The sequence below is a fragment of the Pipra filicauda genome, unplaced genomic scaffold (assembly GCF_003945595.2).
Source record: "Pipra filicauda isolate LSUMZ 115617 unplaced genomic scaffold, ASM394559v2 scaffold205_size1947385_pilon, whole genome shotgun sequence".
Taxonomy (NCBI): Eukaryota; Metazoa; Chordata; class Aves; order Passeriformes; family Pipridae; genus Pipra; species Pipra filicauda.
The window spans coordinates 1021333-1049284 of record NW_024104316.1 but is presented as its reverse complement, the minus strand read 5'-3'; the positions used below and the strand labels follow the sequence as shown (position 1 = coordinate 1049284).

Sequence of the window (27952 nt, the reverse complement as noted above, 5' to 3'; positions counted from 1 at the left end):
ACAACATCCCAAGCAGGGCTGAGGATGAGCTGAGCTGTGCCTGCCCGGGCGGCATCATGTCCCGGGCTGAGGCACGCTGAGCGCACCTACCTGGGCAGCACAATATCCTGAGCAGGGCTGAGCCGAGCCGAGCCGCGCAGAGCTGTGCTGAGCCGTGCCTACCCAGGCGGTGTGATGTCCCGAGCCGTGCTGCGCCGCGCCGAGCCACACCGAGCCGAGCCGAGCCGGGACGGGTCCCACGGTGCTCCGCCTTCCCCGGCCCGGCGGCGGTGCCGGTGCCGGTGCCCCGGCGGGTCCCGGTGCCCGGCGCTGCCGTCCCGCCCGTCTCCCATTGGCGGCGGCCGGTCCCGCCCCGCCCCGCTCCCCCGCCGGGCGGCTATAAACGGGCGCGGCGGGGCGGGCGAGCGGCAGCGGCGGGGCCGTGCCGGGCCCGGGATCGGCACCGGGATGGAGCCGGGGCTGGAGCGCTGGGCGCACGGCGCGCTGTGGGCGGCGCTGGCCGGCAGCCTGGCGCTGCGGGCGGCGCGGCGGGCGCCGGGGCCGGGCCGGGGGCTGGGGCCGCCGCTGGGCCGGGGGCTGGTGCTGCCGCTGGCGCTGCTGGCCGCGCTGCAGAGCCTGTGCCGCGCCTGGCTGCCGCTGCCCCTGGGGCTGGCCCTGGCCGCCGCCGCCGCCGGGCTGCTGCTGTGGCGGGCGGCGCCCCGCGGGCTCCTGCCGGTGGCGGGCAGAGCCGTCCTTGTCACAGGTGAGTGCGGGGACACGGCCTCGACGCCCCGACGGCACCGCCTGGGCTCGGCGGGGAGCGGAGCGGGGTGTCCCGCAGGGCACCGGCGCGCTGCTGTCAGCGGGGTCCCGCTGGGGACCAGCCGCCGCTGGCAGCGCATCCCTCATCCTCCTCCACGTCCGAACAGAGGCGGCCAGGCTGTACCTGCCCCCGAAGCAGGGAGTTGCGTTGGCCCCTCGAGTGTTGAGCATCAGTTGCAGCACGATGCTGAGAGCCGCTTCCTCTGGGAGCCCCGAGATTGGATGGGGTAGAGCTGGAGCACTGGCTTGGGCCCCCCCTCGGCTGGCCCAAAGGCTGCCCTCTCCTCCCCTCCCCTCTGAAGCCGTGCTTGTTCTTGGAAAGCTACTCATGGCATCTCTAGAGGCTGCAACAGAGCTGGCTACCCAGGGCTGAGCATCACTGCTTCATCCGGAGCTCCATCCTGGGAGCTGCTGGGGGCAAGTAAGGCTGTTCCCCTTGCTCCATGGGTATCCTTGGGAAATGCTGCCCAACCACTGCCTGCCTTCTCTTTGGGCTGCCAGGCCCAGAGCTCCTCCGTGGGGAAGGTGGCTCTGCAAGGAATGTGCTGTGCTCCCAGGCTTTGCACAGCTCTGGCTTGGTGCTGAATCTCTTTAGGATATCTTGGTATACAAATCCTTTCCCCACTCCTTCTGCCTGGCAGTGGAGCTGGAGGATGATGAAGAGAGCTGGGCTCAGCAGTGCTTTGCTGTGAGGCGATGGCAGTAGGCAGGCTGAGGAGGAGGCGCTGGAGCTGGGGTGGTTGTTGCTGCAGGTGTGCCCGGAAGGTGCTGCTGGCTCTGCACGAAGAGGAGAGGGAAACTTGTGGGCACAACCTTGGCAGTGCTCCCAAGGACGGGAGCCTGCATCCTGGTGGGAATGCCTGGGCTGGGCTTGGAGACTCCTAAGTTGGAGAAGAGGGTTTAATGTTAAAAAATTGATGCGAGAGCCGAGTCCCCCTTGCAGCTTGAAGGGCTCTGTGGCACTGGTGGGAAGTGCAGGGAAGCCACTCTGGAGGAAGAAGATTGGAGGAGCAAGGCGGTGGATGAATGAATGATTCAACCGAGTGAAGGTCAAAGCCCTGTCGGGGCAGGGCTGCCTAGGGAGGACGTCTGATAGCCATGTGCTCACAGGTGCCCTGTGGCACACCAGCTCTGGCAGCCCTGGCTCTCTGGCATTGCCTGTATAATTAGTGAGTCAGTGGCTGGAACAAGGTGTTCTTACCCCGGTGCGTTGAGGTGACACCTCTGCAGTTCTGGTGTGTTTGCTCTTGGCTGTAAATACTTTGCAGTTTTACAGGTTCGAGGCACAGCCCGTGGTGCAGGATCAGTGTTTTCGTGCTGCTGCTCCACCAGGTGCCTGCAAAGGGGCAGATGCGAGGGCTGCTCTGCTGGGGATGGCATCCCTCGCTCGGGTATTTGCATGGTGATTAGCCTGATTCTTTTGCGGATTAGTTCCAGACACCTCCTGGCAGCTGGGTATTGAGTGGCTGCTGGTGTCACTGCTGGTGTCTCCTGTGGGAGCAGCCGGAGATGATCAGCTCTGGCCTTCCTCCTCTTGCCAATGGGAGGCAAAGCTCAGCAGAGTGAGAAGTATGGAGCTGGGTGCCTGGGGATGCTGGGCATGGGTGAAGGTGTGTGAAGTCAGGGACAGAGGTTCTGCCATGCTGTGTGTCGTGCTGGACCTTGCAGGTCAACTGAGAAATGCCACAAAGTCCTTCCTGATGCCAACTATAGAGTACTGCAAGTCTCAGCCTGAAAAGCTTTGGGCATCATTTCCTGGTATACACTTCTTGGCTGCTGTCTTAATCCCGCAGCAGGTTCAGTGATGCTTATCTGGAGCAAGGAAATGTGGCTATGGTGGTGTTTTATCTCCCAGTCGATGTGTCCCAGCTCTTCCAGCTGCCCACTCTCCCTGGGAACAACCCCAAGTTGAGCTCTGCATGTGATGCTCCAGCTCCATGTGCTAGTCCGGACATTGCTGGCTAAATAAAACTTAGTTTATGGGAGGGGGTGAAGGAAAACTAACTCTGCAGCTCAGTGGGAAAATAGCTGAGCAGCTGTGGAGCTGCTGCAGAGCAAAGCTGCTGACCCTGTGGTAGCAGCAGGGACTGGAAAGTTGTGGCGTTTCCCATCTGTTGCAGGTTTGCATTTTGGCTGTTGCACGTGGGACTGGGGCTTGGCTGGAGCAGGGATGGGCAGCTGCCTGCTGCCAGAGGGGAGCAAGGAATGCTGTGCTCTCTCATGGTGTGTCCCCTGGGCTAGGCAGGGATGTGTTTGTCTGGGACTGCGACCTTGGGGCTCTTGTTCTGCATCCCAGTGGTCCAGCTTCTCCTAGAGCATGGCTCCGGTGGATGCAGCCTGGCTGGGGGCAGGGGGTGAGGAAAGCGTTAATCCTGTCTTCCTAGAGGAGATCACAGCTGTTTGCAGGGAGGAGAATGCCCCCCTGTGCAGCGGGGGCTGGGAGAGGTCAGCCCCAGGAGGATGGTGGGGATGAGGAGGGGAGATCAGCTGCTCCAACCCGGGATGGGAGGGAGACAGCAGTCATGTCCGTGCCTCCCTTGGTGTGCTGACCTGAGCCTGCCCCGAGCCCGACCCTGCCTTGAAAATGAGCCCACACCTGGCACAGGCTTTGACCAAATGTGGGAAGCTGCACGGACCCCAACACGCCTGTGGTGTGGGCAGGTGGGGCACCGGCAGCTGCCTGATCTGGCACCGGGAAGCTGCAAGGCAGCAGATACCCAGCATCCCTCTCCATGGCGTGTGACAGGGCACCTCAGGGTGCTGATGCTGCTGGTTGGCATCCATGGACCTGTGTGGTGCCAGCGGCTCACTGGGAGCTGCCTTGCTCTGAGCATCCAAGGGCTGCCTTCTGTATGTGCTTCCCCCTTCCCAAATCTGAAACAGCACCACTAAGTGTCCTCAGGGCCACTGGACTCCTCAGAGCTGTGTGAGCAAAGAGGAGCAGTCTTACTCCTTCCCATCGGGAATTGATACAAAAAGCAGAGCCTGTGCAAGGGTGATGGTCTGCAAGAGCAGACTTGGCAGGAGGTGATGAGCTGCCATTGCTTGGCCTCTCCAGATCCAGGCTGGCAGCACTTCAGTGCAAGGTTTGGCTTTGACTGGCTCGGTTTAGACGTGAGCCTAGACCATCGTTTGGTCCCTGTGGTCTCACTGGATGCCTGTGAAATTCGGTGAGTCCATGCAAACCACCCAACACAACTGGGTGTAGTGCCTGGGGGTGGTGAGGGGATGGCAGGGAGCATCCCAGGGCTCCGCTGTGCAGCTGGAGCAGTGCAAGCCTCTTGCTGTTGTGTAGCTCTGCCATGTGTGACTGCTTGGGGTGGTTCTTTGGACAGTAGCCAACTGCCCAATTTACTGCAGATCCTTGGAAAAGACCAAAGGCAAACCGGCCCACAGACCCTGCCTGTCTGCAGGGCTTTGCCAGGACAGAGGGACGACAGGAGTTGTGTTTTAAGGCATCAGTTCGTACACTTCAGCTTGGATGAGAAGTTGAAACTAGTGAACTGTTGCTCTGTCTGTGATGATTGCACCTGAATTAGTTCTGAAATAACCCAAAACATCAGGGTGGCTGCCTGAGGGAGATAATTTGGGTCTCTTGCATCCTTGCTCCTCCTTGGTGCAGCCTATGAAGCCAGGAGCACCTGCAGATTGGTCTGTCTTCCCACAAATCATCTCTGTGAGCAAAATTGGTTGGCAGGTCAGGCTGCCCAGACCCAAACCAGCCCTGTTCTCCTCTCTTCTCCTTCCTGCCGCAGGGGAAGCGTGGTTTTCCTGGGGAGGTGCTCTCGTTACAATCGCATGCCCCATTAACAATCTGAAATGGGTCAGAGCTTCAGATCATGTTCAAGGTTAACAGAGGTTTTGCAACTTGATCACAGCCAAGCGGCACTTCAGCGTTTCCCATGGACTCCACAGATGTTGAAGCATCTGGTGACTGCAGCAGGACAGAGTGATTCAATCCAGATGTTGGGACTCTCACTTTCTGCTGCGAAGGTAAATGACTTTCCGTGGTAAAAGAGTAGCATCGCTCCCGTCTGGACTTTGATGTTGTCTTAGATCTATTTTCCAGCTAAAAATGTGATTGAGAGGTGCTGGGGGAGAGGGTCAAGGCTTTGGGGCTGGCTCTGGGATGGGCACCTCTGTGCCAGGGCATGGCTGGAGCACTGGTACGGCACAATCACAGCCTGTGTTTGGTGCTGAGCCCACCAGCAGCCTCACCATGAGAAAAGCTTCATGCAAAGGTGCTGTAGTTCTCCATAGGTGACTTCCACTCTGCTTCTGGAGCCAGTGAGCCAGCTCAGAGGTACCTGGGGTCTTTCCCCAGGCTCAGTGGAGGGGGGTTGGAACTGGGTGATCTTTAAGTTCCCTGCCAACCCAAACTATTCTGTGATTCTATATGTACAGGCTGAAAATCAGCTTATTTCTCTGAAATCACTCTGATTTTTCCAGAATCTATTAAAAATTAACAGCAGAGACAACTGCTCCCTCCAAGCTGAGGGGTGGGACAGGACCAAAATCAAACACCCTTTTGCTGCTGGTGCTTGAGAGCAGAGCAGGAAAGCTGCTTTCTCTCCTTCTCTTTGCAGGGCTGAAGCTTTCCCCCCACTTTGTCAGCAGCCCTCCATGGATTTAGGACTCTTCTTCCCCTTCTGAGGTTTCTTCAGAAATAGACACCTACCCCTGCCCACCACAGGCATGTGGTTTGATAAGCTCAGCTTTTTCTCACTTAGCTATAAAATAAGCCCTTTCAAAGCCCGCTCGTGACACAGACCTGTTGGGGTGGGGTTTTTATCACCGTTAACCAAAAACGATGAGCACAGCTAATTAGGAGGAAAAACGCATTGAGGTTTCATACTGTGGGAGACCAGAGTTGGTAGAGAAACCCAAGCTGGCTTGATTAGCCCTCGGGGTTATGCAGGGACATGAGAGCAACAAAGCAGAGACTTCCCTGCTGAAATGAGATTGTCAGATGGGAACGGATGCTTTCGGAAGGAGAGAAGTGTAGGCAGTTGCTGCCCTCTAGTCCAATGAGCAGCACATCTTTAATGAGGCCTGGGATTGTGTTACCCACTGTTGAGTCTAGCTCCCCTCAGGCCGGGATCTGGTTACAGGAGAGCCGTTGCTGCTTTCACTACAGGTAGCACAGGAGTGGTGAGCTTGCCCAGCCAGGGTTTTGTTTGAGCAGAGATACGGTGAGGGGGCTCTTCAAGGTGTTTCCACCAAACTTGGGCAAGCATTTGCCTTCTCTCTGTAGTCTTTCAGTGCTGGTCTAAAACTCTAGCTGGAGGGCTTTTTTCCCTAGGAGGAAAGGCTGCAGGGTTTTCATGCCTCTTCACCTGATGCCCCTCCTGCAATAACATTTCTGAGATACTGCTGTGGGCCAGGCTGGATGGGGCTTGGAGCAACCTGGGCTAGTGAAAGGGTGGTTGGAAGTGAATGATCCCACCCTATGATGAGGTGGGAGATGCCCCAGACTGTTGCCCTCATGCTGCCAGTGCATTGCTATAGGTGTGGTTTGGGACCTCTTATTTTTAACCACTCCAGCACCTGTCTTACTCCCTTCTCCACTCCCCCCTGGCTACTGAGGCACATCCACAGTATCCAGTCCCCATTCCTCTGTCCCAGCTCGTGCATGCTTCCATGTGCAACATATCACTTCTGCTTCCTTCTCCCCTGGAGAGCTGCCAGCCCTTGAGCTTTATCAGCTTCCCCCTGGGAGCTGGCTTCCCTGTCACACATGGTGCTGTCCTGGGATTTGCTGGCTCTAAGGCTGTAATCTTGAAAAGCAGTTTTTGGCTTTACAGGCTTTGTGGCGGCGCTTCCTCTTGCTGGGTGGTTGACCCTGTGGAGCCAGATGGTGGGTGACTCCCAGGCAGGCTGGGAATGGAGAGGAGGGATGGGCTGGTGAGCTGAGGTGCCTGCCCTGTTTTCTTCTGTGGCGGCTTTGAATGTCTGGCCTCTCAGAATTGTAGAATCTCTGAATGGTTTGGGTTGGAATGGGCCTTAAAGGCTAGAGATTCTCCTGGTCCCACAGTGGCTGTGGTGCTTTGCTCTCCTGGTGAGAAACACCTTTCCTGAGATGTCCCAGGGTGGTCATGGCTCATGGTGATCCATGTAGAAGAGCCGGTCTTCCCTTCAGCTGCTTGTGGATGGCTTAGACCTGCCTGTAGCAGAACTTAGACATGACTTCTGCCTATCTTTGCTCATTAGCACACAGGAGAGATGGATATGGGGCTTGGCTGGTGGTTTTCCAGCCTGCTGGGAGTTCCTGGAGAGCCCTTTTGCAGCCCAGCAGGTGCCCAGCCAGGGCTTTGCTGCCATCACCTTGTTCCCTGGGAGCATCTCCAGTGCCACATCCCAGCTGTGGCTGGTGGAACTTTCCAGCTTCCCAGCCTGGCTCCCAGCCTGTCCAAGAGCCCAGGTGGATGTGTTAGCAGTGCTGGCTTGGCATTGGCACCAATCTGGTCGAGCCATCCCTGGGCCGGGGATGTCCTTCCCAGTGACAGCTCTTCCTGATGGATGGCTTTAGCAGCTTGTCAGCTCTGTGTTCCCAGTTCACAGTGTTCCCTCTGAAGGTGATTATTAACCCGGTTATCACCAAAGCTCTTCACGACTTCCTCTTCTCGGAGGGACATCCATCCATCCCAGATTATCTCAGATGTACCGGCTGAGCCAGCTGATGTCAGCCCTGCTGTCTTATTTTACTCATCCCTGCCCAAGAGAAGCTCAAATCCTTGATGTGAGAGTCCTGCCACAGCTTTTGGGGAGAGGATCTCCCCTCGGTGGAGACGGTGGCTGCCGGAAGATGCCATCCAGCCCCGGGTGCAGTGAGCAGCTGCTTCTAGGAAATTCCTGTGCCCCTTTTCTGCGAAGCACCGCAGCAGTGCTGCTGGTGACACTTCCTCCACCCTGCCTGCTTGTGAGCCCAGGGTTGCTCCTCAGCAGCAGCAGCATTACTGCCCAGCCAGGGCTGGGTTACCTCTGGGATCCCAACCTCCTTGGCATCCCACCAGGCACTGGCCTTGTGCGGGGGGAGGTGTCTGGGCTCACTCCTGTCCTGGCTGCCCCAGGGCACTAACAAGCTCCTGCCTTCATTAGCCCCACTGGTTGCAAGTAGCATCTGCTGCTCACAGCTTTGGTGGGAGATAAGGCGTGTGGGTGGCTTTTAGTGACAGTGCTGGAGTGGGCTCCCGACACTGATTTATCTCCCAGCTGCTCGTGTGCCATTGGGTTGCCGATGTTGATGCACCAGCTCCCAAGAAATGGGCTTTAATTCAGGAGCTGTGGGTGCATCCACACTGGCCTCGGGGCTCCTCGTCATCTCTGCCTGGCTGCACTGGTTGTCTAGGCAGAAAATCAGATTTCCCCCCTTCTCTTGGTTTGTTAAGTGGAAGATAACTTCCCAGGTGGAGGGGATGGCGTGTGAGGCTCCAGGAACACTTGGCTAATCCGCTGTAATTCACACCATCTGGCTATTGTCCCTGGCACAGGGAGGGGGTAGCTTGCTCATGTTCCCCCTGTGGGGCTGGACATCCCCAGCTCTGCCTTCAACCGTGGTCATGGGTCTCCCTGGGAGGGCTGAGGGTCTGTGTGACCCCTGCTGTGCCCCATAGGACCTGCTGGAGGGATGTGGATGTGGCTTTTTATCCTGGGCTATGGAAACCATCACCAATCTCAATCCAGGTGCCTGTGCCAACTGTACCATGAGGGAGGGGTCCTGGGGGAGCAGGGGGCAGTGTGTGCCCTCCTTGGCTCAGGTCCTGCCTGGAAAGGAGGATGAGGCTTTGCAGAGATGCCCACCCAGGTTGCTTGGGTGGAGGGCTTCTGCACTGTCCACTTGCTGGGAATTTGGGGATGGGATTTGGATCATCCCTGAAGGCATCTCCTGGCTTTAATTTAATTTAATTAGGCTTGTGGTGTCCTGAACCCGGGTGCTGAGGACCAGCAGCCCAGCCCTGATCCATCTGCCTGAGCCTGGACAGGGGGGCTGCTCCCGGGGGGCTCTGTGGGGAGTGGGGAATGGAATGCCGTGAGAGCCACTGGCTGGGGTGGGGGTTCCTGTGGACAGTGATGCCACTGGCTGTGATGGGTGAAGGGCTGTGGGTGCCCCTGCCCAGCCCCACTCTCCTGGAAGGACCTTGGCTGTGGGAGGTGGTGGCCAATGTCTGGCTGGGGAGGCTGTGGCCAGTGGGTGGCCATGGTGGCTCAGCTGCTGTGGGCACAAGTGCTCCTGCCTTCCCCTCCCTACCTCTCCTGTGTCCTGCCAAGAATTTGTTCCCTCTCGCTCAGGGCTGACATCACCCCTTTATCGCTCCTTGCTCCAAATGTTCGCAGCATCCGGGAGGTGTTGGCCACAGGGCCTTGCCCTGCCCACGCAGGACGGTGCCGGGCATTTCATCCTGCCTGGACCTGCACTGGGCGGGGAGCCCCTCCCTGAGTCCCTTTTGGGAACAGCCATCCCCTCTGGTGGCACCATCCCTGCTTGGTGCCACCTCAGCCTGGGCTTCCCCATCCATCCCAGGATGGAGCAGAGATGAACAGCCCCAAGTAGCTGAGTTGGGATGAGTCCCTGCTCAGGTGCCAAGCTGAACCTCCCTGCAGTGTTGCCTGGCTAAATCCCATCCTGTGCCCAGAGAAGCTGGATCCAAGGTGGTGGTGAACCCTGTCAGGGCCGGAAGGCCATGTGTAGCTTGGCATCCCAGGCAGGATTTGAGCATGAGCCTACAGAAACAAGGCTCAGCATATTAAATCATTTGGCGTTGGTGCTGCAGCTCCCTTCCAGTTGATGGTGTCCGTGAGCATGGCATCATCCCGGGGCTGGGAGGCTGCTGACAGTGGTGACAGCTCCATCTTGGTGAGGCATCCTGGACAGGGTGTTGGGACACACGGCCCTAAAGCTCTGCGTGGGAGGTGAGATTGATGTCCTGGGATTTGGGGAACAGCAGGGGGCACCCAGATGATGGCCTGCAGAGCTGGGGAGGGGGCGATGCTGCCGATGGGTGCCTGGTGAGCAGCCCCTGGGGCTGCTGACTGCCCACACTGCCAGGATAACCCTGGGGGAGCTGGTCCATCTCAGAGATGCTCAACCCTGGGGCAATCTCTCTTCACTGGGGTCCCAGGATGGGGTGGCTGTGGAGGGAGCAGCTCCAGGGAGCTGCTGCTGTGCCCAGGAGCCCACCAGGCTCTGGGCAGCTTCACGGCCACATGGAAATTCTTCAGCCAAGCTGTGCTTTGCACTGCTGAGGTTTTGCAGGTCTCCCTGGTCCTCTCCCACTGTGTGTGGCTCAGGGATGAGGATGCACAGCTCGTGGTTCAGGGATGAGGGTGCTCTGCTTATGGCTCGGGGATGAGGATGCACAGCTCGTGGCCTGAGGGTGAGGATGTACACAGCTCGTGGCTTGGCGATGAGGATGCTCAGCTTGGAGCTCAGGGATTAAGGTGCACAGACTGCACTTCCACAGCTCAGGGATGAGGACTCACAGCTCACATCTTGGGAGAGGAAGCCACTCCTATGTTTCATTGGGATGAGCAGCGCTGCAGACCTGTGCCCCCAGCCCTCCATCAGGTGCCGTGCCGGCAGGGGCAGGGGGTGGTTGTGGTTTGGCAGCTCCCAGGCCGTAGCCGTGTTATTGCCTGTCTCTGCTCCGCTCAGCGAACTGTGGCACTGATGTTGAGCAGTGTCTGCACGTGGGGGCCTCGGTGCTGGTGCAGGAGCAGGGTGAATACCTGAGACAGCCAAACGTCAGTGCAGTGCCGTGCCCGACTCACCTGAAAGAAACGTGTCCACACCAAACCGGGACTGCGGCTTCAGCCGGCTCCTGTCGGCGAGGAAGCACAGGCGGTGCAGGCAGGCTGGGCTGCCAGGCTGGCACAGCTCAACCCCTGTGGTGGCTCAGCTGCTGTCACTGGAGAAGGACACGATGCCGTGGGGTCAGTCCTCTTTGCTCTCCCTGTGTGGCCGGGAGGGCACCCCAATGGCAATGCCGGAGGCCAAACTTTTTTGCTTGCTCAAGATAAGTAAAGCCAGGGCTTGTAATGCCAAAGTCCCAGTGGAGGCTGGTGTGTCCCACTCCTGGGGGAGCCGCTGCAGTGTCTGGAGCTTCTGCAAAGTCCTCAGGAGTTGCTGCTGACCCGCTGCTCCGGCAAAACGCCGGCCGGCCCCTGGTGCGGGAGTTTGCCCCGGCTTGCCGAGCCTGCGGAGCGCTGCTGGATTTTGCAAACTGGACTCAGGCTTTCTTCTGCTCCTGCCACAGCAAAAGCCTCTCTCTGCTGGCCTGGGGTCTGTGGGGATGCCATGGAGGGTTTCAGGGCACCTGCTGTCCTCTGCTGCGCTCCCTGTGCTGGGCTTCTCCTGTGCTCGGTCTGACCACGTCCCTCCCGCCGGCACAACTGCAAAACCAGTTGGCGAGCTGGGAGCTGGGGCGGGAGGAACTGGCGCCGGCATCTCCTCGTGATGCAGCATCCTGGGAGGGCGGCGAGCCCAGCGCCAGCCTCGCCGGGGCCGCACAGACTGGCCGGCTCCAGCGATCCCGGTGGGGCTGAGCCAGCGGTGACGGTTCCTGTGCCAGCTCCAGCATGGCCAGCAGCTCGTGTGCTGGTGGCCATGGGGAGCGAGCAGGCCCTGGGCAAGCTGCCATGCTTTGGGGCCACGTGTTATGGGCCCGGGGGTTTCATTGTCCTTCCCTGCACTCTTGGCCAGGCCTAAGCACAGCAGATGTGGAGCTGAGCAGCGTCGGAGACCTTAAATAACACCAGAGCATCCTCACCCTCCTGGCCCCGGGCCTCCTGCCAGCCTCCCAGGAGTTTTTTTTTTTGTCTGTGTGAATAAATTAGAACTTCCGAAACAAACCCTCTGACCGCCCTCCTCCTCTAAGGCAAAACAAATCCTGCCTGGCTTGGACAGCACGTGGCCGTGTTTGCTCCCTCCTTGCCAGACTTGCCCGAAACAATCTGGCGAACTTGTCTCTCTCAGGTTTTGGGGATGTTTCCTGGGGTTTTGAGGCTCATTTGGTGATAGGAAACTTCATGTTTGGACTGGAAGCTTTTCTTGCTGGCTGTGTGGGAGCAGCACAGGTAACCGTGTCCCATCAGCTGCGTCATGGTGAGGTTGTGGCCACGAGCACTTTTATTTTTAAACCTTATCTTTATTGCAGTTTTCTCCTGCACTGCTGGGAAAGGTGAAATGCACCTTATCTGTTTGGCTGCTGGCAGCACGAGCTGTTCCTGGGGAGAGGAGAGGTGGAAGGTGCTGCTCCGGCAGCACCTTGAGCATTCCCTGCGGCACCAGGGTGTTGGGGGTGATGCGGGGGCAATGCCAGGGGTGATGCTGAGCCAGCCTGGCACTCATCCATGATGGATGCTGGGTGTTGCATGGGAAAGGGAGGTCCCTGCAGCCCCTTCCTGCCAGCTGAGCACCTCCGGGGTGTGTTATCACTCTGGCATCTGGCCACGGACTTAATTATGGGTTTCTGACGCAGCAATAAAGTAAAGCTCTAAAGTTGGGGACTGGCCCAGAGCCGCTGAGCTGATGGCTTAGCTGGCACCCGAAGAGCTGGAAGTGCCCTGATGGGGGTGTGTAAGCTGGGGGGCAGCCAGTCCCTGTGCCCCCCTGAGGCTGGTGGGAGGGGTGCTGGGATCTCGTGGGGTGACAGTCCCCAGGGCCACGGTTGCATCCATCCCAGGGTGGCTCCTGCACAGGGGCCCTTCTCAGGCATGTCCTGAGGAGCACCCAAGGGTGCCAGGCAGGAGGGTGCAGGGCCATGGGGCTGCCCCTGCAGCGCTCCCCTGTTAATGGTTAATGTGCCTGGGCAGCAGTTGTGGCACGGACTCCCCGAGCTATCAGCGCTGCCATCGGCCCTGGGAACAGCCTGTACCTTGCTGCCGCTGTTTGTTTGCATCCCAGCCACTCCACCCTGGCCACTGGCCTTGTCACCGCCCCACAGTACCCAGCTCCCACCCAGGCTGTCCCCCAGCCACCCCAATGGTGGCTCTGCCAGTGACAGTGTCACCTGTGGTGCCCCTGTTTGAGGTGAGATGGAGGAAATGAGGCTGGGACCAGGCATGGAGCACCCAGTGCCCTCCAGAGAGGGACATCCTGGTCGGATGCTCCCCTGAAGGATGCAGGGTGGCAGGAGCAGAACAAAATCCCTTTCCCCCCACACTTCTTAATCTCCTCATCCCCCAGCCAGGCAAGGGGGTGCTCCGCCTCTTGGTCACTATTTCTGAGAGGCGAAAAGCATTCTGCAAAAGGCAGCATCTCCCACGGAGCCTTATGCCAGCTCTGAAAGGTGCTTGATGGAGCTTTCAGAGGCTATTTTGGGGGCTGACGGCTCCCACCCCGCACCGCTGCAGGGCTCTGGGCTGTGCCGGTGCCTTGCTGGTGCCTGCGGGTTTGCCTGCACCTTCAATTAGGGAGGCGCTCGGGGCGATGGGGTTGCAGATAAGGGAATGCTTTTTCCGCAACAGAGAGAAAACAGCAGGTCCTCGACCTGCAAATGCCCCAGGGCAAGGTCACGTCCTGGTGGGGCAGGACCTGCAGCAGGGTGACAGCCGAGGTTGTCCCCAGGCAAGGGGAACTGATACTGGGGTGGAAATTTGGTCCCTGGCATTGGTCTCCGGGGATGGAGAGGCAGAGCTAGGGGGTCTCTGGGGGCTGGGGACAGACAGCGGCTGTCACTGGCCACTGCAAGGCTCCTGTCTCTTTCAGGATGTGACTCGGGCTTCGGGCAGGCGACAGCCCGGCACTTGGACACCATGGGCTTTCGGGTGTTCGCCAGCGTGCTGGACCTGCAGAGTCCTGGTGCCCAGGAGCTGCGCCGGAGCTGCTCGGCGAGGCTGACGCTGCTGCAGATGGACCTGACCAAGCCGGACGACATCCAGCGTGTCCTGCAGCACATCCAGGCCCACACCAACAGCACAGGTAGGAGCCCTTGGCGGCCTCCCAGGACCCCTCACAGCTCCCTGGGACCTAAGCCTGCAGCCAGCATGGCAGTGCCAAGCCTCTATGTGCCCCCACAGCGGGCCGCATCCCTGCGGGCACCCATGCCAACAGCCTCTGCTGAAAGCCCTTGTCCTGGGGCACCCTGGAATTCCCCCGTGGGACCCCCGTGAGCCTGGGGGGCAGCTGGGATTCCCGGGGTGGGGGTCTCCACTCAGATCACCTTCTCAAGCACCCCATCCCCGCAGGACTCTGGGGCCTGGTGAACAACGCCGGCTTCAACGACACCATCGCCGACGCCGAGCTCTCGCCGCTGGGCAAGTTTCGCACCTGCATGGAGGTGAATTTCTTTGGCTCCCTGGAGCTCACCAAGGGGCTGCTGCCCCTGCTCCGCTCTGCCGGCGGCCGCATCGTCACCGTCAGCAGCCCCGCAGGTGAGCAGCCCCCCTCCAGCCTGGGCACCCCTAATTGAGCACCCCCAAGGTGTGGTGTGGCTCCCACCCCTTGGGCACCTCCATATTCCCAGCCAGCTGCATCAGACAGGCCCCAGGCACCATAGGATAAGTTGGTGGTATCGCTGAGCCCCACAGGGGGCACAGGGAAACGGGGAGCCAGGGGGCCTGGGGACAGGCAGCCCAGTAACAGACAGCACAGGCAAACCCAAACCCAGCTGCCACACACCTCCACCATGGACGACAGCCCTGGCCAAGGTGGGAAAACCAGCCTCCTCTTCTGCCCCTCCCCCAAAATTTTTCTTCCCATTAAAACATATTAATCCTCCACTGGGGTTGATGACCTTAAGCTTTGGCTGTATGGGGAGGTAAAACCATTTTCCTCTTCCCTCCCTACTTTTTCCCCCCATTAAAACATTAATTTGAATCTACTCTCAGTTGTTTTCTCAGCAAATCAAACCCTAAGCCCTCTCTGTGCACAGAGGTCGGGGGCACAGCCCAACACAAGCCACCCCACACCCCCTCCCCAGTCCCTGCCTGCCCCCTGGCCATGCAGGCACCTGCCTGAGCACCCGCTCACTCATCCCTTCCCTCCTGCCAGGAGACATGCCCTTCCCCTGCCTGGCAGCCTACGGGGCCTCGAAAGCAGCCCTCAGCCTGCTCATGGACACGTTCCGCAGCGAGCTCCAGCCCTGGGGGGTCAAAGTCAGCCTCATCCTGCCCGGCTACTACAAAACAGGTAAGAGGGTTTTTGTTTGCTGCCTGCGCCCGCAGGCAAAGGGCAGCTATTCCAGGGAGGCAGGAGATGGAGCAATGGGATGAGCAGCTGGTGGTGCAGGATGCAGCTTCTGAGCATCTCCAGCCACCTCCCTGGGGACAGTGGATGTCCTGTGGGCATTGTGCTCTGGTGGATGGGAAACAGGGTCAGGATCAAGTCCTGCCAGCAGATTCGATGGCACAAGGTCGAAGCAGCTCAGCCACATTTATGGTAGCACCATCTCCACTGCAGGCAGTCTGACACCTCTGGTCTAGTCCGGCGCTACCAAGAGCCACCATGGTGCTCCCACTGCACTTCCTTTGTGGCAGATCTTTGCCAGAGTTTCAGCAGGACCTTGTCAGGAGGCTGGGAGGTGACTGGGGCTGCCGGCACCCCTGGCAGGGGGGCTGGAGGAGGAGGGGCCACACAGCTCACGGGGGAACCATGTCCTTGCAGGGACGACGTGCGACCCAGCCTTCTGGAACCTGCAGAAGCAGCGGCTGTTGGCCAGCCTGCCCCAGGAGCTGCTGCAGGCCTACGGTGAGGACTACGTGGAGGAGATCAACCACCAGTTCATCCAGTTCATGAAGGTGGCGGTGGAGGACCTGAGCGCGGTGGTGAACAGCATCACGGACGGGCTCCTGGCTGCCAACCCAGCCGTGCGCTACTACCCAGGGCAGGGCCTTGGGTTCATGTATTTCATACACCGCTACCTGCCCTATTTTGTCCGAGACTTGTTCCTGAAAGGATTCTTCATCAACCCCAAGCTGCCGCGAGCGCTGCGGCGGGAGCACCACAACGATGTGAAGAAGGCCTGACCTCGGCCCGCGCGTGGCCTCTCCCAGGATTTCCAGGCGCGCCGGCCCCCGAGCGCGCGCGCGGCCGGAGACAGCGCCCTCCTCCACCGTGGGGGGAACAATCAGCACTAGACGTTAAAAACCAAATTTCTTTCCAAAATCAGGTAGATCTATTTTCTATTGTGCGAGAATCAACATTTTCTAGAGACCTTGGTTTTTTGTATTTTTTCTAACCGTGCATCCTCCAAGGGGCCCATCCCTGCCTGACTGAGCAGCTCCGCACTGCAGGCTGGGATGTACCTCGGGCATTTCCTCAGCTACCCACCATCTTCCATACTGCTCTCAGAGCTGTTCGTCTCCGTCACCTCTTGGCTGGGTCAGGGCTGGGACCCTGTGGCTGCTGCCTCCCTGCCACTCATTACACACTCCACGTGCTCCCGGCGAGCGCAGGGGCCGAGGCCGGGCTTGCCAGTGCTGCAGAGCTCTCCACGAGATGAACCACGTGATTGTCACTTTTTCAATAAAGCCATTCTTGATATTCCAGCAGGTTCTGGCTGTCTCCTTCCGCAGTGCAGTGCCGTGATGCTGGTCAGGGATGCCCTGCCCGCGGGCAGAGCTCAGCCGGGTCACGGCTGGCACCACGCTGGGCACTGTGGCAGGAGCCATGGGAGTCCCAGAAAAGGGGTCAGTCTGCCAGGAAGGGCTTGTGCCCACTCCCTGCTCCTCCCCAACCCTACCCCAAAGGCTTCCTTTTGCTTTGCTCCAACGCTGTGGTCCTGCTGGGGCAAGGATGGAAGGGATGACAGTGCCGCGCATGGACAGCCCCACGCAGGGTGACAAGCCATGCAGCTCCCTAAGGTTGCACCCCTCAGGCACCCCTTTAGCTCAGCACCCAGCTGCACCCACACACCAGGCACTGCCCTGGGCCCCACGGGGTGGTATGACCACCTTGCCCGTGGAAGAAACAAGTGTCCCAAGTCATGCAGGAGCCACACCAGGCTCCGCTACCACAACTATCAGATTCCCTGGGGAAGAGGCCCTGTGGCTGATGGAGGCTCTGCCTGGGGCTGTGGGAGCAGATGCCCAAGTAAGCAGGAGAGCACAGTGCAGTAGGCAGATATTTATTGATGTAGAGAGGAGGGGGTCACAGGAAAACAAACTGCAGAGGTGACCACAGCACAAGCTGGGACAGAGCCGCTCTCCACTGATCCCTCCCCACAGCAGCATGCAGCATGTTTGCCACCAGCAAGGCTCCTCTGTTGCCATAGCACATCTCTCAGAACTTGAGTGCAAGTAAGAGCTAGCCAGGACAGAGCAGCAAGGAACAGGGCTGCCACACCATGCCAAGGCTTGGCTCCCACCCCAGGCCATGGACAGGCAGGGCCTGGGACATATCTGCCCTCGCTGGGGTGACCAAGGGCTGCTCTGTCCTACAGCCAGCTGTGCTGTACAGCTCCATGGCACTGCCAGCCTGCCCTCCACAGGTGAGCAGCTTGGATGTCTGCCCTGAGGAGGTGCAGGGGTCCATCAGCATCTGCAGAGACCAAAAGAGCCCTGGCTCTTGCATGGTTGTGACAGTAAACTGCGACCTGTGGGTCTCCAGGGGAGGAAGGGGCTCAGCCAACTTATGGAACCCTGTCCAGGGCAGCAGAGAGACTGATGAGAGCTGCTCCTGCAGACACAGCAAGGCTGCACGAGTGCAAACGCTGCCAGAGTGGGAGGAGTGTGTTCCACAAGCCCTCTGGCTCTGCCCTCACGTTCCCAGAGGCTCTGTCCCAGTCTTGGCTAGGGCTGTTCAGTCCCTCCCAGGTCAGGGTTAGCTACAAGGGGATGCAGGGATTGCACAGCAGCATGGACTACGCTAGAGACCACACTCAAACTACATCTCACAGGAACAACACTGAGTAGGAGGCGTGCAGAGCACCGACAGAGGACCCCCAGCCATGGCAGACCTGACCCGTTCCTCTGCAGCGGTGGGACCCCCTTGGAGGCAGCTCCCCCCAGCTCATGCTCGCTCTGTGAGCGTAAGCGTACACAGCAATTAGTACAGGAACACTTGGACCACTGGACACACAACAGGAGGTGTCCCTCCTGCTGCACAGGGCCAACCCTGGGCCGCTGGACCCTCCGGACGCCTCACAGCACACACAACTCAAACTTCAGCTTGTGAATAATTTAACTAGCAACTATACAGTTTCCTCATCTGATCCAGTTCCACAGATGGGACATCCCTGGAGTCTGGGCAAGGGACAACCCAGGGAGTTAGACGGGGGTCCCTCCGGACTCCAGGGGCGGGAGGGTCAGGCAGGAGCAGAGCAGGGTTAGAAGATGGGAATGTAGTTGTCGATCTTGGTCCTGTGCCGCTGGGCGATGCACTCTGCGATCCACACGATGTTGCGGCACTCCTGCTCCTTCAGCTTCACAAAGGCGTAGAACACCCCGAAGTGGAACTGGTTGAGAAAGGCCAGCTTGTTCAGCTTCACCTGGGGAAAGCCCAAAGGAGGAGATGTCACTTGTCCACCTCAGATGGGAGGAGCTGGTCAAGGTAAGTGTGGACCCGCTTGGGAGGGCCCATGACTTCCCAGCAGGCTGGAAGGCTCAGCACAGGTATCCTGCTCTGCATCTCTCTAGGTCCTCAGGACAGCTCCAGCCTAAAGCACAGGACTCAGGACAGGCTCTGACATTGAAGGGGGAAATATTTATACCCTCAGGTACCGTGAAAATCTTCCTTTCCCACGTAGTTACACTCTGGTTTTATTATCGATGGACCAAATATCCACAAGCAGTCCCAAAATGTGCTCTAATCTGTCTGAGTGAGAAAACATTCCGAGCATGCTGGGCCCCCATTCCCGTGCAGGAGCAGTGTGTTTTTCCTTCCCCCAAACCATGTTCATCCACAGCACTGCTAACAGGGCAGCACACCAGCTTGCTGCCACCCTGAGCTCTGCAAAGGGCACATGCCAAGAAGCGCCTCGGGTGTCACTCACCTCGTGCTCAAAGAACCGGTCTTCAAGGGTTTTGTCCCCAGGGTTGCTGCCAGCCCCTTCAAAGAGCAGCTTGTACTCCTGCAGGAAGGCATTACATGAGGATATATCCCATACCCAAGCCCAGCAGCACTTGGGGGCCCCCTGTGTCAGACAGGCCACCCTGTCAAGTCAGCAGAGGACAGAGAAGCCAAGAGTTCTTTGAAGAAGCCATATCATCGCTTAGAGCCTGCAGGAAGGGGGCATCAGGTACAGCCCCCTCCATGTACAAACTGGAGTGCTTGGGCCAGGCTCCTGTGCCCACACACACTGGCACATGCCCTGGCTGCTCAAGAAGGGACACTGACCCAAACAGGTCCCCAGCCTGCACAAGAGCAGCTTGAGGAACACAGACACATCCAAGCGTGTGCTCCCAGGTCAGCATCTCCCCTGCGACTGGAGCAGAGCTCAGGCCTGGAGATGGGGCACGCCACTTCTTACTGAAGACACATTTCCACTTCCAAACCAGGCAAGGAGAGTCTGTCATTGCTGCCACACTAACACCTCAAGGGTTTGGTGGTGAGGGCAGTCCCCACACCCCAGGACAGGGCACAGTCTCCCAATCACCCCTGGAATGACAACCACGACCGATAAGCCAACGGCATCCCAGGAAAGCCAAGTCCGACTTGGCCAAGCAGAGCACAGGACCAACAGCAACAGCAGAAGACAGGCACCCCTCTCCCCAGGCTGTCAATCCACAAGTTCCCCCAGATCCCTGAGAAGCTCTGACCCAGAGCAGGTCCTTGCACCAGTCCCCATGGCCCTCACCCCAGAGCACTCACAGGGTAGTAGTCAGCAACGTTTTTGACTTGCTCGTAGTCATCTGCCCTGGCCAACTGAGCCAGGCCCTCGGGGTAGAGCTTGCCACAGTGTGGGAACAGCTTGGCTCGGTCCTCCTTGGACAGCTCAGTACCAAAGGAGTTGATGGTGATAATGAAGGCCCTCCTGTCAGCTTCAAACTGCGGGGCAAGAGAGAGAGATTCACCTTGGGATGCAGTATCCTTACCAGAGGCCAGCAGATACCACAGCTGCTCTGCACAGAGTCACGTCAGAGGGCAGCACGAGGAGCCTGCCAGGATGTGCACAGCTCTCCAGTGCTCAGCCAGGGCAGGCTACACGTGCAGGATCCCAGTATACCCAGTAGATGATGCCTGGGGAGCAGGCAGGTGAGGAAATCCCCATCCCAGGCACAAGCCAAATCCCGCCCAAGTCCAGGAGTGTGTTTCACCTACTGCTCCTGAGCCCTGAACATCCCACAGCAAGCCTTGGCATGGAGACCTGCTGTGCCCTGAACAGCTCTGGTTGCTCTCCTGCTCGTTATCCATGTGAGAGGATGAAGATCTTGCCACAAAGGCAACAAATGTGTCAACAGCCGGCAAGATCAGGACTGGGGAACTAAAGTTATGTGCAGAGTGTTCCCCAGGTCTCCCAGTGAGCAGGCAGAGTGGGCATGGGGTTGCTGAAGAGTATCTTGAGCATCCTTAATGCTGGCAGGCAAGCTGGGCCTGAACAGAAAGCAGTGAACATCACTACAATACCATGCCAGCTATGGGAGTCTCCAGACCTACCTCCAGGATTGGGCACATGGCATCTGCTGTGGTGCCTCCCAGCGTCTTGCAGAACTTGTAGAAGGACTCCAGGTAAGCCTGGAAGAGAGAGGGCAGGTGAGCACTCTGCTACACAGCTTCATCTACCGTCCCACAGGGCCCTTCAGCAGAGGACAGAAAGCAAGCAAGGAGGATCCCAGATGCTTTCTAACACAGCACAGGAACTCTGGCCCCGTGTGAACTTTGCCACACAAGGACAGTGCTTCCCCAGGAGCTGCAGACATGACGGGTTGTGGTTGGGTTCGTTCGAGTGACTGCATGAGCTTACTGTGGGTAAGATCCCCGGGCAGCAAGGCTAAAGCCTATTTTTCTCCTTTGAATCATCTAACTCATTTACTGAAGTCTCACGTGGTTTCCTGACCCTGCTCTGGCCTCCACAAACGTGCCAAGCCACACAACCATAGCTGCAAGACCTACACTCAGAAAGTACCGCTGTGTAAGCAGAGTCAAGGGATGAGACAGGACATCTGTGAAAGAAACCAGCCATCCCCTCTAATTCTCTTTTCACACTGCGGCCTCTTGGTCTCCATCCCAACTGGAGCACTGCAGAAATCATAAGGCCAGGGACAGCAATGTTGCCTCCAGGAAACGTAATCCATTGTGGAGATGTACCGTGATCCAGCTGGAAGATGACTTGTGTCCCAGGGGAAGCCTAGGAAGGCTGTGCATGGCTAAAAGTACCATTCGGAAATAACGTTCTCAGAAGAAGTGATGGTGTGATAAAGCACTTCCCTGGGCAGAGAGCTGCAACCACAGTCTTTTCAAAGGGATGGAATAAAATGATGCTGAGACATCACAAATCTCTGCTTTGTCACAACAACTCCTGGACTGAAGACGGACCAAGAATGCACGTGTTGGACACCCTCAGCACTAGGAAAGCACCTGGATTACTGTGTTCTGTAAATATTTGTAACCACACAGTGCAAGAGGAGAGTACTGGGGTGAGCATCACACATCAAAGAAACATCCTCTCCAGCACTCACCACTGCTCAGGTGGAGTAAAACATTGGCCTGCAGTTACCACAGGAATAAGGACATGGATAATGGACTTTGTTTGATGCTGACGGGAGAGGGAACGTGGATAAGAGGTTCAGTTACTACCTTTGCCCTTATCAGAGTTCACACACACTTTGCTTTAGAAGCAAAACCAGGTGTACTCAGATATGCAGCAGTGAATGAGGATCCAGTACCAGAGACACCTTGGAAACACAGGAAAACAGCCACACTGGGTGCCCTCCCAGTGACAGCAACTTACAGAAACTCTCTGGTGTCCTGAAGCCCTTATCCCAGGAATGGGGGTTTCTTTGCATTTAATGATCCTTAATGGACTTTCACTTCCATGAACCGCCCCCCCTGCCTCCTGCCAGCCTCATTTGTTGTCAAATCCAGCTTATAGGAAGACCTGTGGCCTGTCCATCCACACTGATTCTTCCAACCACCACAGCTGGGAATCCTTCCTTTTCCAGGTGAGGAATCCTAGCCTTTCTTTTTGTAGTTTTCCATACAGAAGTCATCATACCCAAGCCTTTAAATGAGTCCTCCTTAGCACCTTCTCCTATTCTGCTATTCATACTTGGAGGTGAGACGAATGAGACAGTGTCCATGTCAAAATGTTACAGATGGATGCAGCAGCACAGTGATATTTGTGCAGTTCTTTTCTACTGTTAGGAACATGTTACCTTGTAGAGAGACACTTGCTTAGGTCAATCACTACCCAGGATTCCATTTAGTAGTAGGAAGGAACAAAGAGACCCTTGCTGTACAAGCACAGTTAGGATTACCTCCTTGCCTCTCCCATACATCACTCCACATTTATCCACAGTAATTCTCCTGCTTTATTTTATTGCCCAGTCACAAAGCTCCTTCAGCTGGTTCCTACAAGAAGGTCATCAGAAAAAGGCTAACAGTCAGCCAGCTTCACTTCAACATATCCACTGAAGAGGTGGAACAGAGGGAGTAAGCACTGAAGGTAACAATGCCAGGACACCTTCACTGTAGGACTCGGCTGCTGACCACCCTCTGCACTAAGCACTGACCACTTTCACACTCTGCTCCTCATCTTAACCATATTTCCATTGAGAACCTTCTCACTTGCCACTGCTAACAAGAAACCTTTGTAATCGCTTTCCTCCTCTAAATCCTGCTCAAACCTTCTGTCAACACACTCAGAGATTCCTTCAAAAAACCTCCAGCATGCCTGGGAGGCAGCATTTCCCCTTCCCATGCCAACTCCTCACAGACACAGGCATCCATCCCAGGCACCTGCCTGCTTCTTGGAGCAACTCTCTGCAGATTCCACACCTGATTTTATTTCCCTCATTTGCATTGTGTTACATATTTTCCAGTCCTTGGGGAGAGAGGTGGCTTCAAGTGAGAGCCTGTAAGCAGCAGTCATCTTTTCCACCCCCGCAGCCCTGTGATTTGTTACGGATGGAGCCCCTGTGTTCCCCAGGGGCTGCTCTTTAGCAAGAACCAGTCCCAGCACACACCAAGGGATACCAGGCACTTATGCTTCTATTTGGGGGTAGGAAGAGCAGAATGAAAAGCAGCATAAAAAAAGGAGATGGGAAAGGACGTGGCAGCTGAGACCAAGGAGATGCCCCCCCACCTCCCTCCCAACCTGTTTTCCCTGTGCTTGGTCTGCTCCCTGTCTTTCCCCTCCTGCCTCACCTCAACAGGCAGACCTGTGCCCTGCATGGCTGGGGGTGTTTATGCACACAGCCATCCCTCCCCGTTACAGCAAAGGCCAGTACATGCCAGAGGCCACAGGCAACTGGGCATGACTGCTGACATGCCACTCCTTCTCCCCTCCCTTTGCCTTCTTCCCTTCACGCCTGACCTGCTCTCTGCCTCTCCAAACAGGCCACGGCTTCCTTGGAAAACAGAGGTCACACTGACTGCAGGCTGGCTGTGACCAGCCAAAACAAGGTTGACAGATACAATCTGCATCCCCCCCTTGATCCAGAGAGTCGAGATGGAGCGATAGCCACAGCCTGCACATAAACACATGCTTTGACACCGCCTGCTAAAACCAGATGGGGCCTGTAGAGGAGATGACAGCTCAGGATAAGGAGATCCTTAGCCCCTCCACATCCCTGTGCCAATAGTCTGCCCCCCCAGCTTGCACCTTTTACACTCCTCTACCAAGAGCATCTAACCCCAACCACAGCCATGCAAGGTTTGAGCAGACTGTTGGAGGGTCTTCGGAGAGGGCTCAAGGCAGGGAGCCAAGCCCGAGGGAGTCCTTCAACCAAGCCTAAGATGTAGTCATTACAAATGCAGTTAATGACACGTCTGAACTCATGTAGTGAGTTCTCCTGCCTGCCAGGGGCCTGAGCAGATTCAGTCAAAGGCAAAATCTCCTGCATGGACTCTTGAGAGTTCCAAAAAAAACCCCACTCTGCCTAGTCCTGGTGTCCTGCCTCAGCAGAACCGTGTGATTGGATGTCAGGCCCCTCCAAACCACTGTCTTTACTTTCCAGTGGATGCAACTAGTTCTTGGTCATGTTTAATCAACACTCCAGGGAAGAAAAATAGTGAGAAAGCAAAATTATTTTTATGTCTACTCCAAAAGAAAAACACCCTCTTGTCTTTGGCTGAAGAAAGGTAGCCTAGGTTGGAGCTCCTGACCCAAGACAGAGCTATAGTCACACCAGGAATAAACAGGGAAGTTAACATCTCTTTCCCTTCCCAGAGACTCATTTACCTTATACAGCGTGTTTCGAATGATTTCAATGTTCATTTCATCCAGGTCCTGTTCAGATATGCAGTCTTGGAAGAAAGCAGCTGAAACAGAGCCACAGACAGAGTTAGCACTGCCCTAACCAGACCCATGCTCGGTACCTTCCAGACTCCTGAACAGTACCAGGCAGAAGCATACCCTGTGTTCAGCTTGTCCCTCCTAGGCCTGACCCTTACCTTCAGCAGTCACCAAACTGCCATGACTCAAAACCTCAGGCTCCACCATGGTTCCCTAGGCCATAACAATTTCTGGAGTTCTCACATGAAAATCTTTGCTGACCCCTTAGTCCTATGGTTTGGCTAACAGCCTACTCCCAGCAGAAATTCTCAGCTCTGGGCCCCAGCATCAGTGACAGAGCAGTCTGCATTGGAAAATAAGCAAACCCCAAACTGTTCCCAGTCTGGGCAGGGGCTTGGAGGTGACGAGGCAGCTTCAAACTGCCTGCTGCAGCATGGCAGGAGCGCTTAAGCACCCGTGAGACAGCTGAGGAACTGATGATTCTCCCCCTTTCTCCAATAGGAGGCATGGGGATGCCACCGCTCACGACACTCCATGGCTGGAATCAGGAGTTGTTTCTCCTGGTCAGGTCTATCGGTCATATTTTCCACCTCTTCCGAGGGCTTTTATTTTCTAGCTGGAAGGTAGCAACAGGAGACAGGACGAATTAGTAGGATCTGGTAGGATGCTCAGCCCTACATACTTTGCCAGAGTACCTCTGGGAGGGAGCTGGAGAAGCTGTTGCCACCTAAAGAACACATATTTCAGACTGAACACAGGATGCTGCAAGCTGCAGATGAAGATGTCTCAGTGTAATGTAACGCTGTCATGCTCTTGCTTCCAAGCAAGTGGTACAATAAAACCCAGCGGCGGGACTTTATGACTTCTTTAACTCTCACTCAGCAACCAACTTTGCTGAATTTGCTACAAAGAGCAATCTGATCTGTCTCAGCTGACACAGTCCAGCTGTGGGTACCGGACACCGCGCTCATGCTGAGAACTGACCGGTGCAACACAGGCTCACACCTCTGGCCTGAGCCACTGCCAGAGCATGAGCTGCCTGGCAGGGACAGTAGCTGCACTGTGGGTCTGGAGGGTCCTGCACAGGGCTTAAACCCCCGCAGAGGTTCCTCTGCAACAGCACCAGAGCCCAGTGCCACGTAGCTGGGGGCCTGACAGTTGGCAAAAATGCAAACAGAGCGTGCCAGGACTGGTTTTTACGGCAGGACCCGCTGGCCAGCCTGGATCGCTAAGCAGTGGCTACTTCAGAGTAGCAGAGGAATGAGTACACAGCTATTTCAGTTCTTGGCCCTCTAATATCCCAAATTAGGCTTACAGCAAGTCTTATTTTGCCCTGCTAACCTTTGAAAGCCATTTGGGGTTAGGCATTCCCACCAAGCCACGTAGCTACTCAAGTACTTTTAGGAGATAGAGCTGCTGTTTCCTTGCGTGTGGTCACTGGAAAGAGTGCAAGTTAAACAACTGGAGCCTGCATGCCTGCTTGTTTAGGCAACACAGCTACTCCCCATGTTCCCCTGCTGAAGAAATGCCACACTGGTTGGTACACAGCCCCAAGGGCATGGCCAGGGCAAAGGTCTGGAGAAGAAGTCAGCCCAGTCAGGGCAGAAACAGGCAAAACTGACTCCTGTACAAGCATATGAATGCAAGAGGCAAAGACCCTCGACTGCCAGCTGGATTCTCCAGAACCATCTCCCCACTGACACAGGGCATTTTCACTCCATGCACTGCTGGAAGCTTTAAGGTCTCTGAGAGCTAGTATCTCTGAAATACTCTGTTCTATCTTACTGCCAAAATGGGAAGGTTCCCACTTACTTATGAGGAGGATTTTCTTCCCACATATCATCCCTACAGTGGGCTCAGTTCTCCTGCTGCGCTGTTGCCCTGCCTTGCAACCCAGATCTCTTGAGACATGTCTTCCCTCCTTTCCTGGGCACAAGTCATTTTTCCATGACAACTACTTCACTTGCCCCTATGATTACAAAGAGCATTTGCAAAAGCACTTTCAGTTCCAAAACCAACGATTTCTATCAAAGACAATATGATGACTTAGAGTGTTTTGTTCCTTCTAGCAACCCCAAAAGAATGATTAATCACTGACTCAGGCACATCTCATTACATTTTTGCCCACATAGACTAAACTTGCAAGTCACCTGTGACTACCTCCCCTACTACTGCTAAAAGACTACCATATTTTCTCCAGAACCAATTCCTACACCTTCTATCTTTAGAGAATATCTGTTTGACTTGCTGTTCACAAGACACTTGGTTTTAGCATTATGTGCCTCCTGAACAAGCCCATGGCCCTGAAACAGCTTACCTCAGTCTGAGACAGAATACCTCAGTGAAGGATCCTGCTACACAACGAGTTTTAAAAGGCTTTTGGAGATTTCTTTGTTTTGCTGTGGCTGTTTTGGTTTGGGTTTTTTTTTCGTATAAAGAGCTTTCATTTAACTAGGGCTAATTTTAGTAGTCTCAGAACAAGACTGGGCATGTGCAGATCTCTGTAAATATCTAAAAAAATTGCCTAAAGAAATTACCCAATGGTCCAACTAAAAGTGCTGGAAACTAAGTGACTCATTTCAGCAGAAGACCTGACAGCCCTTCACTAAGGAAGCTCAAGGTCTGGCTCACACAAACCAAACTCTCCAGCAGTCTGCACTACCAGGGTGCTGGCCTGGACACTGATTGAAGGGTACAGAGAGCTAGCTGGTCCTCCAGAGGAAAAACTGGCATAGGACAGGCCTAAACCTGAACTCAAGCCCAGCCACCACAGGCAGTACAGCCACAGCTGTGCATTTCCCACCGCTTTGTCTTCCTGGAGCACAACTTAGGCTTAGCTGGAGCCAGTTAGGCCGGGGGAGAAAGGGACATCTGTTCCACCACACACAGCTGAGAGGTATTCTGATGGGCCCCACTCACCCAGGGGAGTGTCCACCAGGATTGCATTGTAGAGCTCCGCAGGCGTCTGAGCAATGTTCACAGCTTCCATCTGCTCGAAACTTCCCAGAGGATGGCACTTGGGCACCAGCTCGGAGATCGAACGCTGGTGCAGAGTCCCAGTGATCAGCAGAATGACATTGTCAATCATGTAGCTGTACCTGGAAGAGGAAGAAAGAGGAAGACTGAAACAACAGAAATAATGCAAAACCCCGCACCACACACACATCATCTTCCTATGAATGTCCCCAGAAAGATGCACCCTCCCCAAAAAAGAAATAGTAAGGCACCTCCTCAGTGTCTGCTTGTCATGCCAGCCTAGGAGAAGGCAGTCAAGCATAATCCCAGGCTGTGATTTATGCCACAGCTGAACCACACCATCTGGGCATCACCCACCTACCATCAAAGAGTATTAGATTGGAAGGGACTTCTGGAAGTCTCTGGCCCAATATCCTGCTCTAAGCATGGCCAGCTCCAGCTGCTCAGGGCCTTGTCCAGATGAACTTTGAGTTATTTGCAAAGATATAATCTCACAACCTCCCCAGGGCTCTGCTTCAGTGTCTGACCACACTCAAATGAAAAGTCTTTTCCTAACCTTCCCCCATGGTCATTGGTCTACTGTCTCTCATCCTAACCCCACACATCTCCAAGAGGAGCCTGGATTCAGTTTTCCCACGCCCTCCCACAAGGTAGCTGGGAACATTTGTCCTTCCAGCATTCCCACTGCTCTCCTCACACTGCTGTGCTCTGCAGAGAGCATGTGCAAAGGTGTACATGGTAGGACACCAGCAAGGAGGAATGTGCAGATAGCCCAAGCTATCTGTGCCAGCCACACTGCTCCATCTTGCCAAGAGAAAGCAGGAAGGGTCACGTTTCTGCAG

General features: G+C 56.3%; 2 protein-coding genes across 2 annotated transcripts in view; one reads left to right on the top strand and one right to left on the bottom strand.

Moving 5' to 3' along the window:
* The first annotated feature begins 174 nt into the window (after positions 1 to 174).
* Positions 175 to 16290, top strand: HSD11B2 (hydroxysteroid 11-beta dehydrogenase 2). The gene is made up of 5 exons (XM_027716059.2): positions 175 to 742; positions 13508 to 13720; positions 13987 to 14172; positions 14792 to 14929; positions 15404 to 16290. Exons 1-5 carry the CDS (start codon positions 175 to 177, stop codon positions 15763 to 15765), a joined length of 1467 nt encoding a protein of 488 aa, XP_027571860.1. The 3' UTR covers positions 15766 to 16290.
* Positions 16291 to 16849: 559 nt separating this feature from the next.
* ATP6V0D1 (ATPase H+ transporting V0 subunit d1) overlaps positions 16850 to 27952 on the bottom strand; it is a 34222-nt gene continuing 23119 nt past the window's right edge. The window contains exons 3-8 of the mRNA XM_027716157.2: positions 27054 to 27232; positions 24081 to 24160; positions 20336 to 20413; positions 19550 to 19726; positions 18732 to 18809; positions 16850 to 18227 (exon numbers count right to left, since the gene is read on the bottom strand). Of these exons, the coding sequence (XP_027571958.1) occupies positions 18066 to 18227; positions 18732 to 18809; positions 19550 to 19726; positions 20336 to 20413; positions 24081 to 24160; positions 27054 to 27232 (754 nt within the window). The 3' untranslated portion in view covers positions 16850 to 18065. The remainder of the gene's footprint in view (positions 18228 to 18731; positions 18810 to 19549; positions 19727 to 20335; positions 20414 to 24080; positions 24161 to 27053; positions 27233 to 27952) is intronic.